Source organism: Artemia franciscana, chromosome 13 (assembly GCF_032884065.1).
Source record: "Artemia franciscana chromosome 13, ASM3288406v1, whole genome shotgun sequence".
NCBI lineage: Eukaryota > Metazoa > Arthropoda > Branchiopoda > Anostraca > Artemiidae > Artemia > Artemia franciscana.
Genome location: NC_088875.1, coordinates 39,030,493 through 39,045,464, shown reverse-complemented (window position 1 = coordinate 39,045,464; position 14,972 = coordinate 39,030,493). Strand labels below are relative to the sequence as shown.

At 35.8% G+C, this 14,972-nt stretch overlaps 1 protein-coding gene and 1 long non-coding RNA gene across 2 annotated transcripts in view; one reads left to right on the top strand and one right to left on the bottom strand.

Moving 5' to 3' along the window:
- The window catches only part of LOC136034912 (transcription factor glial cells missing-like), a 29,547-nt gene extending 15,223 nt beyond the window's left edge, over positions 1-14,324 (bottom strand). Inside the window, exons 1-2 of the mRNA XM_065716416.1 lie at positions 14,144-14,324; positions 1,932-2,181 (exon numbers count right to left, since the gene is read on the bottom strand). Of these exons, the coding sequence (XP_065572488.1) occupies positions 1,932-2,181; positions 14,144-14,191 (298 nt within the window). The 5' untranslated portion in view covers positions 14,192-14,324. The remainder of the gene's footprint in view (positions 1-1,931; positions 2,182-14,143) is intronic.
- On the top strand, positions 325-8,452 carry LOC136034913 (uncharacterized). The gene is made up of 3 exons (XR_010619289.1): positions 325-391; positions 744-927; positions 8,111-8,452. It is a non-coding gene; the product is annotated as an uncharacterized LOC136034913 (long non-coding RNA).
- Positions 14,325-14,972: the final 648 nt, after the last annotated feature.

Here is a 14,972-nt window from a genome sequence, read left to right as displayed (position 1 = left end):
TGCCACAATTCTCCTTTTAAAACAACTAAAAGCTTTAGCGTAAAGAGCGAGGAATTGCGGAGGGGACAACCCATTTCATATACGGAGTAATTTCTGTTCGTTTTAAGTTTTAATGTCGCTCCTTACTTTCAGTTAAAAAAAACTATTTTTTTTAATTTAATTTCTTTATGAATCCTGTGCTTACTGTTTGTTGAAATTCCTCACTGGCTTTAGCAAGGCCCATAGGGGCTGCACAAATGGAGCTACAAGTCCTTCAAGATGTTATTACGCACCACAGGGTCTGGCGCAATAGCGCTCCTGTAACTGTATAGTACAACTACTTCATAGGGAATGTTTTCTAAGAGTTACAAGTGCATGTTATGAAATAGGGAATGTTTTCTTCGAGATACAGGTATTTCTTACGTAATGCGGTATGTTTACTTTGGTTGTTATGTAATATGGTTTGGTTGTTACATCATAGGTTTTGATTGTTACGTATTTGGACATGTTAGAGTCCACCAGTCAAGAGGGGGAGTTTTATTAAGACATTTTTTCTTCAAGATTTTTTTTCAAGACATTTCCAGACATTTTTAAGACAATTTTCTTCAAGATATTTTTCAAGACTTTTCAAGACATTTCAAGGCATTTTTTAAGACGTCTTTCTTCAAGACATTTTTTCAGGATTTTTTTTTTGATTGTTGTGTAATAGAGGAGTCTTTACTTATCTTAAGGATGATACATTCACACGTGACATGTTTTTTCAGGGCCGTTGGGAATCCCCACTTATAACTGAGGAGGACACGCACGTGGAAAGTTACGTAATAACGACGTACACTTAGGATGTTACATAATAGACCATACTCAAGCTATTGATCGGAATAAAACCAATTTCTCTGTCTGGATCCGGAGATAATTCACTTAGTCTCAGTGAGAAAAACTACTATGCAGGTATATTTTAATTAAATATTTAATATATAGAGTTGGTTAGGAGTATAATATAATCCGTTCTGGGTGGCCTTCTTTCCATAATTCTCTGTTGTATATTCCATGATTTTGTTACTAAATTATTATATGTTCATCACATGTAAGTATATTTCATTATAATTAACCTAACTCCCTTCTTTGGTGTGGTCGGGATATCACGAAGGACCAAGTGGGCCCCACTTGGCATTTTAGAAAACTGTCGATGTGACTTGACACCAACAACCATACCGTGGGCCACCGACGCAAATTAGCGAAGTTAGGAAAACTTTCTAATACCTGTGACGTGCGTGTTGAAATGGTTTGGGAGAGTACGTCCAAAATCCATACAACTTAGTTTTTATCCGACAACTAGCAGTGGATTCAATGCCAACTAATTTACGGAGGGTGGGGGCATAATGCATTTTTCAGTGCCTTGAAGGGAGGTAATTGTCGTTTGTTCAATATTTACAATGATTTTACAAGAAAAAGGTGTTTTTCAATGAAAATTTCCGTAGAAAAAGGTATTTTCAAAATCAGGATGAGGAGCAAAATAATGAGGAACAGAAAATCAGGATGGGGGAGAGCACAGCTTCCTGCCCTCTCTACAAAAAATATTGCTACTGACAACAAGACTGACAATATTATTTTTATTTATCATGTAGTAAAAATTTGAATAAATGAACAGCAGAACAATTCCACGATCGGAGTATTGTCGTACGATGAACACACCACTCTTTATCAAATTTAATAACTCGTAGTAAGTTCAGGTGGATAATTAAATTTTAAAGTTTGGTAGAGTTAATTGTTCTCGATAAAAGTCAATGAAAAGCTCAGCACTAATGCAATACTACACGCATGAATTACCTCAACTCTTTTCAATTTGCAAATAGACTTTACTATCTTAACCCGCTCAACAAGCATCGGCGATGCGTAATTAAAGACTCATTACAATGCATCTCTTTGATTATCAGTAATTAATTGATAAATACCTTGTTGCTTTCGTCTGGCTTTGTCACATATAGCCGGTCGCAAGTTAACTTTTTCACCACGTTCTGCTGTGCATCGGAGTGTGCACATTAAGACGCCAAGACAGGACTTCTTCAGAATGGCTGAATTATGGTTATTTGTATTCCTCATAGCCCAACCGGATAAATGTCTACGACCCTCTTCACATGTAGGTCTATAGATACGTTTCATATGTCCATCGGGCCACTCAACAAATGCTTCATAGGATGTAACCTGAAATTAAATATAGAAAGTGCGTCGTGATTGTATAGAGAAACAGAGAATTTTCTTTCTAAAAATGCTGTGACTCGGAAGCTTTTCAGTCTTTTACTTGCTGAAAGTTTCAGTACCAGCGGGCTGAGCTTCGCTAGGCGAAAAGAAGGGCATATTTTTAAATCTCTGTGACAAACAACCTTAAATTATTCTCATGGTCATAGAATAATGTGGCGTGGAAAGGACTTCTGACATCCGTGGCGGAATTCCAACTTGTCTTCTTTCCCCTTTTTTTCTAACTGTTAAATATACAATTTACAAAGCCATTGATCAGTTAGAGCAGCGCTTTCCGTACTGGGAGGCGCGCCTCCAATGGAGGCATGGACTAGTTTATGGGGAAGCGCGAGTATTAGCCAGGATTGACAAAATCAAATGAAATTGAAACTACTCAGTCACGCGAAATATCTTAACCCTTTTGGGACTCCGGCATTTACTGGCCCAGGTTCAATAAAAGCTAGGTTTGTATTCCCAGGGTAGAATTAGCAAGATTGTGTAGATGCTGGTAGATATTCTATTCAAGGTTCAACAAATAGACGATTGACGATTGGACCATAGACGATACAATCTTTTCGATTAATTAGTTTCTCAGATACGCACTTCAAAATTTGCCTTACAATTAGAAGAAGGAATTGATGTAGCTGCAACTGCGTAATTAATTGGATATCTTTGATGTATCGAAAAAATAACATACCGAAGATTTTTGTAAACTTATTTATGGAAAAGCCGGAAAACTTATATGTAATTGACCCTTTTTTCTTACGAGAAAGGCATATTGTAGAATAATTGCGTTTGGCTTTGTACAGATGGTGCAAAATCAATTTCAGAACAAAAAACTGGCCTTCTGGCACTAGTTAAAATGAAAAAAAAAATTCTGATGTTTTCTAGATGCGCTGCATGCTCCACAGAGCAGCTCTTGTATCAAAAAATAAAAGTGAGAAACTTAATTGTTTTTAGAAAATTAACGAAAATTACAACAACTAACTGCTGCTAACAGCTCACCGCAGCACTAAGCCACCTAAGGCCAGCACAACTACGCACAGTAATCCTCCATCCCAATCTATTCCAAGCCTCCCTCTTTCCAATCTCCCAGGTAGTTCCCATTTCCTTTAAATATTTCTTTATGACATCCTCCCACCCCAGCCACGGACAACCCGCTTTCCGTTTAGCCCTAGACGGTTGGCCGAAATGAACAATCTTCGGCAATCTGTCATCCTTTATTCGCTGAACATACCCTTGCCATATCAATCTTTCTTTCATTATAGCCCTAGAAAACGGGATTGAACCACACTTTTCGTACAGTCTACTAATCGAAATACGGTCAGTCAGCCAGGTACCCAGGTCAGTCTGTACGCAATTTCTCTGGAAAACAACAAGCAAATCTTCAGCCGCTTTTCGGAGCGCCCCTGCTTCAGAGCCATATTTGACCTCTGTCATCTCTGTAGCTTCTAATATCCTAATCTTGGTCTGCATGCTTATCTTCGTATTCTTACTAGCTTTATTTTACTGTGAAAAAAATACCCTGGTCTTGGCTATTCTACTTTTAACATCTTCACTGCTCCCACCGTCTTTACTAATAATACTACCAAGGTAAGTGAAGCTGTCCACATGATCAGTCTTTTTGTTATTCAACGTCACCTTTTCATCTTCACTTATTCCCAGCCTTAGTCACTTAGTCTTCTTAACATTGATTTTCAAACTTATTATAGTACCCTGAATTCACAAAACCTCTAAAAGTTATTCATTTGCTCACACTTTTATCTAAGATATTTAAACCGTCAGCATAATCTAAGTCCAGGAGACTTTTCCTCCCCTTCTGATTTGGTGGTCTTCCATTTCCTTTCCTGTGCAACTTAAGACTAAATCCCTCAAAATGATTCCTACAAAGGGGGATAGAACATAGCCCTGCTTAATTTCTAATTTACTAGGAAACATGCTGCTAACCTCATTGCCTACCTTAACCGCAGCTGTGTTATTCCCTTACATAGCACTAATCACTTTAATGTATTTATCGGGAATACCGTACAAGGATAAGACATTCGCAAATGCTGTTCTATCAGCAGAATCGAACGCTCGCTCATAATCTTTACAACTGAGGACTAAAAGTGTTTCATAATTCTGATTATTAACCAAGGAGTGACAATTAGGTCGACACATCCTCTACCTTTTCTAAAACTTCACTGTCCTTCTTTTAAAACATTGTGTACAACATTTCTCAGTCTAAAAAGCAACATAATACTAGTAATTACAAGTATATACAAGTAATTTGCTAACTACAGGGAACAGACTAATGGCTCGGTAATCACCACATTCACTCTTATCACCTTTCCTATACAGCGGTTTAAGTAAGGTTTTTCTAAAATTACTAGGTACTTCCCTTTTTTCAAAAATCATTTTCAATATCTTCAGAAACTTATTTCTAACCTCAGAGCCGCCATATTTAAGAAACTCATTTACCACACAATCAGCACTTGGAGCCTTATCATTTTTCAATTCTTTTAGTACTGTCGCTAATTCTTTCTCACAAAATAAATTTTCCTTCACTTCCAAGGTACCACAAGCTTTTTTATCTTCCTCTATATTATATATAAAAACCGAAAATAGAAACAGTTTATTATAAGTTAGATTGGATATAAAGCCGTGTTGGAGTTACTTGTACTATTGGGAAGTATGCTGGCTAACTCGTGCTAAAGTTATTAACAGCATGCATTAACTCAAAGTGGAAATCGCAATTGCAATAAAAGAAAATCAAAATGAGGAAGCAAACATATCTAGTGATGGTAATTTAATTATTAAAATACTTACGCTAAAGTTATTGTCGCTGAAGTTGTCGCTAATTATCACTAATTATTTACGCTGAAGTTATTTATTACTTAATAATGAAGTTATAATATAACTTAATAAAACTTTATTAACATAATGTAATATAATTCTGTAAATAATATAATTTAATATAAGGTTTGGAAATTACTGAGCTAGGGTGTGATACAAGTCCCACGAGAATAAGGAAAACACGCAAAACCGTAAAGTAAACCAAAAAAAGAAAAAAAGACAGCAACTTTTAGACATTAGAAAATTCGTAAAAAATGAATGTATGGGTTATATCGTTTTTACGGCCGAGGAAATCTTGCTGAAGGAAACAAAGTAGAATCCCCCTGTTCAATAAATGATGTTGTTATTAATTATCATAATATCTCGGAATCGACCTTCTTAAAGTCTCAGAAATTTTCTAGTAATGCGTCTTATTTTTAAATTTTTTAATTGTTTTCCTCTACTTTTTGATTAGAATCCACAACAACTCCAATAGTTAAGAACTTTCACGATTAGTGTATGCATAAATCTATTCAATCCTCCGGAAAAAAAAGAGTTTCAGTTCGGAAAAGTTCAGTTTCAATATATACAAACTTTATATTGTTTACTTTCAAATCTTGAATGGATCAATTTTAGATTTGTTATCCGTATGTTTTGATATAAATATAATAAATGTTAATTATCGGTTATTGATATGCTGATCTTTTGATATAAAAATAATAAGTAATAATTATCATTATGATAACTAAAATTTTAGAACACACCTTTATTAATGAATTTAAAAAGTTATTTCAACACACTTTTCAGAAAGTATCCAACTGTCATAAATCTTGAACTAAGAGAAGCAAGTTGAAAGGTACCAGCTAAAAGACAACAGAAAAGTAAAACGAATGGATTATGAGCGACCCCAGAACGTACGGGTAAACTCCTCCCCCACGAGTAGGAAGAAGACCAGAAAAATTCACTTTGATACTTACGCCCCCGTTTTCGCCCCTTTGACCCGACAAGGGGGCTCGCTCACAAAAATAGCAAGGATTTTTCAGATTTTTAAATGGCATTACAAAAATAGGCATTTTTCGAAACATATGGGATGGGCATTTTCTCTATAGAAACGCCAAAAGAGGCATTTTAAGTGAAGATGCAAAAAGGGTATTTTCAAAATATACCTAGTACACTTGACCCATGGACCTGTTTAAATCGGGTCCTTTCCTTTGATGGAGACATTACTACCTATTAACGCATTTATAACTCTGTCATATGTTAGCATCAAACCTATTCGTTCTAAAGTTATCCCCATGACTGGAAATTTGCCCCTCCTCCCTAGCGAAATTTCCTGGTGGAGCCTTTGTCTGTAATTTGTTATTATTGTAATTAATTTTATTATAATGTACATAATCTGTTCCTATTGCCAATATTTTTTTATCATTAAAATATGTCTGCTCGGGATTAAGTGTTTTAAAAACTAATATATTTTTCGTATTTATGTCATCCGGTCTCCTCATCCCTATGTAGAGATTTCAATAGCGAGGACTTTTACCAGAAGCTTACTGGTAAGAGTCAGACAAATAAACTGTTGTACTGGCTGTGTTTGGAATGTCGCAAAAACTAGTCGAAAATTCCATAGTTTGAAATTTAAAGCGGGACTGTTGGCTCCAAGACCCACCTGAACTTGGGCTTTTGCAAAATACTAGGAGGAATATTACGGAAAATAGAGGAAAAAATGGGAATTTTAAGAGTGTCAGGTCTTTCTCGGTAGTGATAGTTTGAAATACGGTATGTTACAGTATATATATTATTCGGGAGAAAGAAAAGGCCTAAAAATGCGCATCAAGTAAACCAAAAACCATTAAAACAGTTCGATTGCATAAAGAGAGACATGGTTACAAAAAAAAACTTTAAAAAACACACAAAAAATATGCTATTGTGCATTTTATTGTGGCATTGGCTTTTATCAGTGATGTACATTCTAAGGAGCTTCCAGCTTTTCACCGTCTGGTGTGCACCTGAGTATAACACTCTGTTATAATTGTTTCTATCCTGACGTTTATTTCTATTTGTTGTGTCATTCCGGTATTATTCCATTATATTTTTTGTTTTTAGTGCCTAGTTATTTGATTCCAAGGGTGTGATCAGATTTTTGTTCGTTGGGGGAGGAGGTACAAAAAAACCTTAAACGCATCAAAAATTAGTTAATACACGTTTTTGTGGCGTGTTTTTATGTCTCGGACAAAAAGTTGTTTTTGGGTGAGGGGTCGAACCTGGTACCAACCCTCACTACATACAGCCTTGGTAAATTCTCATTGCGTTGGGTTCCATTTTCGTTGATTTTATATGTCAATGATGTGAGGCAGTGCTTTTAGTTTTTAATATTTGCAATTGCAGGGGCGGATCTAGAGCACAATCTTGGGGGGGGGGGGATGTGATGAGGGTACCAATGAGCAAAAACTGGGGGGATATGAAAAGGTGCCAATAATTGACAAAATTGACAAACTTATTCTAAAAAAGATTGAAAAATCTTGGGGGCAATGTGATAAGGGCACCAATGAGCAAAACCTGGGGATATGAAAAAGGTACCAATAATTGACCAAATTGACAAATTTAATCTAGGAAAAGGATGAAAAAAGACAAAAAACAGGGAAAGATTGCCAAAAAAATCTTGGAGGGGGGACAGGGTCCCCCTGCCCCCTGGACCCGTCGGTATGTAATTGAAACGGTTCAATAGGAGGTTAATCAATAGCAATCAGTAATCAGCGTTCGGTTTCAGTATATCAAAACAGCTGGTAATTTTTTTTTAAACGAACATTTATAGATGAATAGATTAAAACCTCGTATATTGTTTAGTCAATAGTTTTGATTAGATTTTGGATTAGAAATATTACTTAAATTGGATGGATTTTCAGTAAATCAGTATACCAATCATAGGGCTAAATATAAGTTTAAAATATGAATAAAATACTAAATATAAATATTAAGTTTCAAAGTAAATATGCCGGATGTAAAGCATAATTTTTGTAGTATATTTAGTAATCGCGTTAAATGTATAAGTTAATGAAGGTGAAATGAATAGCATTGCATTTTTTAGGGTTCCGCTGTGTATCGAAGTAACGATATTGAATTAAATGCAAATCAGCTCTGATTTTTAGAAGAAGAGACCCATTTATGACATGCTTGTTCCGGCCCATCACGGCTCGTTGCGTCCTAAAGTGACACAGATTAATGGCACTCCTGACCTCTGCCACCAGGTATATATTGTTTCGAAAGTGAGGAGTTCCTCTGGGCATTCAAATTTAGCTTGACTCAGTTATCAACTGAAACCACGAAAAAAGAAGACTCGTTTTAACATTTGCAGAACTAGTTACTAATTTGCCAAAGTAAAATGTTGTGGAACGTGTTTCAATTGTTCAATGATACTTTACAATAAACTACTCAGCAATTACTAAATATTTACTTCAGTCTTGAACAGGTGTCTGGTTGATTGACACAAGCCACTGGGAAGCTTGTTATTCGACCACTGTTGCCAGACGGGATTATGTTAAATTATTTGGGCACTTTTTTGAGATGGTTATTCATTCGATTCTCCAAATCACCTTGCTTTTCGCAGACTTTTTTTTACTTGCTCAAGAAATATATTTGGCACATTTCTATTTTAGGACTATATCTAATTATACCTGGCTTCTGGTATATTCTGGTAAAAGTAGGTTCGACTCGTTATCACCGGGTCCGGTAACACCGGGTAACACTGATGCCACTGTGGGGCGTGGTCGGCAATGTTTACAAAAAAAATTGAGTATTTCAGAAGATGTCACAAACACGAAAAAGAAACTTGCGTGAAAGTAAACTCTTCTATTACAATTCGGCAAATTATTTTATGTTCGGTTTATATATGAAAATTATTTTTTTAAATCCTTCTGCCTAAACAGTGGAAAACGAGTAAGAAAAAAGAACAGGAAACTAATATCAAATAAAAAACTAGTAATAAAGGTAATTTCGGTGATTTGATTGGTTAATAGAAACTATAAAGTAAAAGTGCCACTAGGAATTCAGTGTTACTCAGCCTAACCAGAAATATTGAAAACAAAACTTATTTCATTTTGGTAAGACTTGTGTTTTAATCCAATGCCCAAGTTCGTTTGGGTTCAACCAAAAGTTTCCTGAAAATGTGTATAATGGTTGCAGGGGTAGGCAATGGTGTCGTTTGGGAGGAGGGGGGGCATTTGACCCCCTAATAACTTGGAGAAAAAAATATTAAATCGCCCATGCTCCTCGACTCTCCGAAAGTAGACCCCTATTGCCCTCCCCCCTCAAAAAAATGTTGTAGCTACACTCCTGGCAGTAGCCGCAACCTAGTAAAGAATGAACTTCGACCAGTAGTAGGCCTAACCCAAATATTTTGAAACCAAATAAGATTAAAACAAAAAGTAAATTTTTGAAATTCCCATGGTCAAAAACCCTTTTTAGGAAACTTATAGTCCCCTGGCTTTAACAACAAGAAAAGTTAATTTTTTGTCAGGCAAGCACTTATATGCCCTCTTTCTTTCCGTTTGTTCCTTCTTCACTGCTAGCAGGGCACTGGAACATCATAGCAAGCTGTTTGAGGGTTATTTTCAAGGAAATCGCTACATCTCGTGCCTTTTTAGGTGCCAAAATATTTCACAAAAACGTTACATTTTCGTGTATAAGTCCATTACAGTATAGTTAAGGGCTAGGTGGTTATGTGGAGGCAGTTAGGGGGTTATGTGGGAGGATCTGTCCATGGTGCAATTTACCATGAGGGAAGAGAATTTCCATTAAGGGTGCGCAGGATTTTCTAGCATTATTTAAAAGAAAATGAGAAAATACATAAAAAAAAGTTTTTGCAGCCGGAAATAAGGAGCAGCATTAAAACTTAAAACGAACAGAATTTATTACATATATAAGGGTGTTCGTCTCCTCTCCATTACCTGGCTCTTTACGCTAAAGTTTTTTTAGTAATTTCAACTATTTATTCTACGGCCTGTGTGATTCAGGGGTCATTATTAAAGAACTGGGACAAAATCCAAGCTTTAGTGTAAAGAGTGAGGTATTGATGAGGGGGGCGAACCCCCTCATATACGTAATAAAAATATACAAATATAGAAGTTCCTTACGTAAGTTAATTCGTAAGCTACGTATACGTATTAATAAAAAAACGTTCGGAAAAAATAAAAAGTTCTAGTTGCATTTTTAGGACCCAGAAATATAGGCTGCTTTTAAATAGTTTACTTCATTTTGCGCCATTTTGGTAGAACCGATTATGTCATCTTAAAACAACGGAATATAAAAGTGAAAATATGAAAATATCACATAATGTTTCAATTTTGGTTTTATAATTCACTTTATGATTTGACTGGGGAGGCGCGTATGAAGGATTTGTTTTGACGGGGACGGGGCGACCGAATTTTTTTTTTAAAGTGCACAGAAATTCGGAAAAAATTGTATGTTGGTGGGAGGACTTATCTTAAGCCCCCCCTCTCACTTGTTTGTGACCAGTTAACACTAGACAGCGTCGGTTACTATTAATATTTATTTTTTTTATCAGAGAAGATCTGGAGTTTCCTCCGATATCAATTTGTCTTTGGCTTCTGGATCCATTCATAAAGTATAACAGTTTTCTTCTTTCTCTCGTCCAAATTTAAGAATCTTTGCTGTTAGCTAATTATCTATATTTAGGAGGGGAGAAACAGATAAATCCAAACAACAATCTTATGTACGGTAAATCTGTATAATCATACGGTTTATAAACAAAAAAGTAAGAAAGAAACAACTTTCGCACAAGGACAAATATGGCCCGCGTGACGCAGGTAACGATCTCCTAGTGTTTTGTCCCCGATTGGGAGTGATCTGCGTTATTGGGGGCAAATCGTCCGATGCTTTCCGTGTTTTCACCTAGATTTTATTGGGTGCCTAAAAGTCGTTGAATCGACTATTGGCTGGTATTACAGGGAAATGCCACTAATCCTCACTACCAACGAAACAATCAGCGAGTTAGGGGGTTTGAACCCCCCTACCCCCTCGAAATATTTTTCGACTCGTAAAAACTTAACAAAAATGAATATAAGCATTATAGGCTCTAAATTCTTTCTCGTAATCCCCCCCACCCAAAAATTAGGTCCGTTTGTAATCCCCCTAAAAGAAACCTTAGATACAGTCCAGGCCACCAACAACTCGAACTAGCAACTCTTCGCTTGTGAATTTAGTGCGCTAACCATTCGGCCAGGGCAGATAATTCGTTAGTTGTTGGATTTAATATGTAACCTGTTCATATGGAAGAAATCTCTACATCTAATTTAAAAGATTCATGTGAAAAACATAAAAAATGCTTGATTATTGCGTTTTTAGTAAAAAGCATATACTTTGTTCAATATTTCAACTGATAAGGCGAAGAAGATTTTCAACTATAAACCAGTTATCTTCTTACTATGAATATGGTGCAAAATTTAACGAACTATCGTAAATGACTGCATATTAATTTTGAGCTTTTTATTGCTTCTCAATTCAGTTATGCCAAAGTTACTGCTTTACAATTAAGTTTGAAGACTGCTAATAGGAGCGTATCCAGGATTTTTTTTCAGGGGGAGGGGGGTTACAAAAGATTTTTTGAAGGTATACCTAAATAAATAAAAAAAACGCATCAAAAATTGGATTATATTCATTTTGTTGCGTTTTCACGCGTTGGACTAACATTTCGGGGGAGGGGTTCAAACCCCCTAATCCCGCTGGATACGACCTTGATTACTAAATAATGAAATTTTCCAGTATCACTAAATAATTCTGCACATGAAATTAATGTCTCTTTTTAGGTTCACATAAAAAAAAAATATTTGCTCAATATCTTCTTACTAGCACTAAAATTATACAGGGGCGGGGTAAATTATAGCGTTTTAGGCCCTACTTCTCCTAAGTGTCCTAAGTCTAAGCGAAAAACGATCACAGCAAGTCAAAAACGCAGAATTTCACTTTGAGATAAGAGGGGGGAGGGAGTCTGAAATAAAAAAATAGGCAAATTCAATTAAAATAAAGGTAGGCCTACTCTTGTAGCCTATTTTTCAAAACACACTCGAGAAGTTGACTGAATTTATGCTCTATGAAAACCGGTTTCATAGCTACAAAGACAAATAACACGTGACAGAGTACATTGGACTTCTATAATTTGGGTTATATATTTGCACATTAGGGGATATGGGTGGGAATAAGGTTAGACTAAGTTAGGTTTGGTCACTTTAACCCTACACCCTCCTAATGTGCAACTATATAGCCCAAATTATATTATTATTTAAACCAAAGCATTACATATTCCTTATTTTGGTATATTTCATCATGATTAACCTAGCTCCGTATCTCGAGTGTGTTCTGAATAATACAAGAGTACCGAAATGAAAAATGAAAACAGATGAACATCCTTTGATCCCAAGAGGCACAGCGGGCTGAAAAGGGATCTCTATTTACGTGGCTAGGTATGTCCCTTTATTTGTTTTTGGATAGTTCCAAATTTCGGAAAAAAACAGCAATGACTGCAGGTAGGAGATACCCGGTCAAAAATAATTAACCCAATCCTTCCTTCTCGGAGATAGTCAAACGGTAGTACTGATATCTTATGTTCTATTAGATGAAATATTAGAACCATCTTAAGAAACACAGAATTAATTGAAGAACCACAAGAAACAATAAGGATTTTAATTAAGAAATTTTGATTTTATTTAGTTTTATGTTTAATAAAGAAATTAAGAATTTTAGGAAATTAAGAAATTATGGCTCGAATGAGCCATACTAAGTTCATGAGCTGCAAGTTTAGAATTTTTCGTCAGCCCGGTTCCGAATTGGAAAAGAAGCAGTACAAATACAAATTTCATTCCTGCAGTGGTTCAACTAATTAGAGGGGGGAAGCTATTAAAAGCGGTACTTTTGTGTTAAACACCCCTGAAGTGCTTCATTTAATTAAAACTTTTTTCTTTGACGCTGAATCCTAGTGAAATATCAAAAAATACGATGAGATTTTTTTTTTCGTTACTTTAGAAACAAATTTGAGCTATATATTTCATTAGTTTGTCGTTACTTTAGAAACAAACTCGGGGTATATATTTGCGTATTAGGGGGGGTAAAGCATAGCGGGTGTGCATGCTAGATGTTTTAGGTGCAATTATTCTGTATTTAATGGGACAAGAATTGTTTTCTAACTTCAACCTGTTCAAATACTTTACCTCCACCCCACACCCACCCCTAATATGGAAACATATAGCCCAACTTATATATTTTCCATCTATTCTGTCACTTGTTCTCGAGTTTTACTTGAGTCGCGTATAATATACAAGTACCTTTGAAGCGTATCTTTATGGTAATTATATTCAATTCTTGCAATTTGATTTTTACATTTGGGGCCGTAAACCACCTACAGTTTGTATGACGAAGCCTTTAATTTTTTACAACATTTCGATTAAAGGAAGGGGGTAATTCAACTAAAATACTTCTAAAATTATGCTTAGCGATATTTTTGTGGTTGTAGTAAACATACTTGTAAAGAATAACGTAACAAAATATTTCCGTTTTTTATATCCACACTGATCTATTTGGGATTTTAGATAAACTCTTCATAATTAAAATCACTCAAATTTTGGAAATATTTTAGTCTGACTTTTTATGTGTCTGGTTTTAGCATACACCACACAATCCAGAAATATAAACGAAGCTAATTTCGTAAGCAACAATTTCTTAAATTTTGTTAGTACAGCCTAAAAAAAAAAGAAGAAAGATACCCGTTCAGCTTCAAGGGTGCTAAAAAAGGAGGGGATGGCCTGGAAAACCATCTTGTTAGAGAGGGGAGGCAAAGATCTGAATAAAGGCTTTATTACCTCTAAAACGTCATTTTCTCGAATATTCTAAATTTCTTCACTTTTCTAAATTTTTAACTATCTAGGGGAGGAGAATAACGCTACCCTCTCCCCTTCCCTGACCTCTCTAATTCCTAACAAGGATTTGACCCCACCCATATCCTCTAAATGTTGCAGTGTTCTAGTTTAAAAATTACATTCACTGTTTTTCCACTGAAGGTGGAAAATGACCTAATGACCTAACATAAGCTAATTCTGCAAATAAACAATACCTTCGGAATATTCGAGTCGTTTATATCCCAATCAGTTATACCTGTCATGGCTAAACACGTGTTTCAGATGAAAGCAAGATTTGAAATAAAAATCCACCATCTCCATAGAAAGGGTACCTGTTCTTCATCTCTGGAAAATTAACCCACCAATAGGTGGTAGACATTTCGCTTCCAGCATTTCTATTGGACGGGAGGCGGAGTTTGATAGAAACAGGAAAAACACCTGCACTAGATAATTATTAGAAAAGCACAATCAGGTCATGGCAATTCCATTTCCTTGTTAGAATTTTGCGGTTACTATAGCAACCATGCTTGCATTATTTAATGCTAGTCACATAATTTTTTTTCTAAATAAGAAAAGTTGTTGCAATTAAGAACGGCTGCGTTCACTCACAATATCACGAGTTGCACACTGAAATGCTTCCTGATTGTTGTGGTTCTACTGGTTAATCAAACTGGGGTACGAATGGCTCTGTCCCCTCAGGCACGTATGGATGAATCTTCTTTGGAGAAAGGTTTAAATTAGGAGAGCGAGTCAAACAAATCGAAAAAGCGAAAATTGGGTAAAAGATTTCACGGCCAGGGCCGTATCCATGATTTTTGTTCGAGGGGGGGGGGGTAATTTTTTTTCAAAACGCAGTAAAAGTGTCCTTACATGTACATGTATTCTACATGTACCCTCCTTTAATACGAAATTTGGGGAACAAAAGAGGCCCTATCTACCAAGGGTTAAAAAATCTGTAAAACATATCCTAAAGATAGGATTTTTTCTTAAGAGGGTCGAATTTTAATGTCTTTAGAATTTCGCATCTCACATCTTGGATCCTAG